The sequence below is a fragment of the Arachis ipaensis genome, chromosome B10, assembly GCF_000816755.2.
Source record: "Arachis ipaensis cultivar K30076 chromosome B10, Araip1.1, whole genome shotgun sequence".
NCBI classification, from domain to species: Eukaryota; Viridiplantae; Streptophyta; class Magnoliopsida; order Fabales; family Fabaceae; genus Arachis; species Arachis ipaensis.
In genome coordinates this window covers 129976214-129977441 of record NC_029794.2, presented here as the reverse complement: position 1 = coordinate 129977441, position 1228 = coordinate 129976214, and the positions used below count along the sequence as shown (strand labels likewise).

The 1228-nt window shown below is 28.3% G+C and overlaps 1 protein-coding gene across 1 annotated transcript in view; it reads right to left on the bottom strand.

Moving 5' to 3' along the window:
- Positions 1-1228, bottom strand: part of LOC107621354 (GDSL esterase/lipase 7-like) — a 4455-nt gene that overhangs the window by 1931 nt on the left and 1296 nt on the right. Inside the window, exon 3 of the mRNA XM_021113966.1 lies at positions 117-368. Coding sequence (XP_020969625.1) covers positions 117-368 — 252 coding nt within the window. The remainder of the gene's footprint in view (positions 1-116; positions 369-1228) is intronic.

The window sequence follows — 1228 nt, the reverse complement described above, 5'->3', positions numbered from 1 at the left end:
TTATAATATTATTTTTTTTTTAATTTAAACCGATAAAAAGAGACATACGAATAATTATTTCTATGACAAAAATGACAATAATTGTGATTGGTGACTACAATGATGAGATGACATACCTGCAATTGTTTTTCAAGGGTGTTAATGAGAAGTTCAGCAAAGGGTTCGGGTGCGTAAACAGTGGATGTGGCACTTACGCCAGTAAAAGCTCCAAGATAGTTGATGAGGTAGTCATTGTTGCCTATTGACAATAAATATATAGCTTTTGATACATGCTCAGATATCTCACTTTGGCTCATATATATGGGCAAATCCCTTGTAATTGTCATCTGAAAATTGGCAAGTTGTTCGTCCAAAGGAACCACCATTCCCTACAAAAAAAAAAGATTCTATGATATAATATTTTGACAATGGTGTTCATTAACAATGAATCAAGATCAAAGCAAAGTTTAAGAAAGTAGTCGAATAAGTAGGTTTCTGAAAATTTTGAAATGATTTATAAGTTTAGAAAAAAAAAAATGTAATGTCAATAGAAAATAATTTTATATGTCAATCATATATCATTATGCTTGTTAGAAAGATAAGAGAGAACGATAAAAAAAAGTTTGAATGTATTCAAGTTGTGTGAAATGATACAATATAAAAAGGTATTTATAGATGTTAAGAGACATAATATCTTATAATAAATATCCATATATGTTAAATAATTCTAATAAATGCTAATTGATTCTAATATGTTCTAACATTCCTCTCAAACTGCTGCAACAGAAGCACAGAGGAAAGTTTTGCAAAAAAGCACAGACGAAACTGTCACAACGAAAGCATAGACGAAACTATTGTAAGAAAAATGTAAACGAAACTGACAAAAAAATGGGAAACTGATGAAAAGGTGGAAAATTGTAAAGAGATGATAAAATATCAGAGGATGACAAACTGTCGAAAGTGATAATGTTTGATTCATTAGACTCAAAAAGACATAAGTCAGAAAAAATAGACTAATCGGTGAGGTGAAAAAGTATTAAAAGAGTGACAAAAGATAAGAAAAAAATGACAAAGAGAAAAAATGTGAAGATACAGTATAACTATAGTGTTGTAATTCTTTGGAGGCTTTTTTTTTTTCTACAAAATATTTTCAAAAACTTGTTTAGATTTTGTTTCTTAATTTATAAAATATAAGTTTATCACAAAATTTTCAGGATCTATTTGTCTTATTACTCAAAACAACCACAAA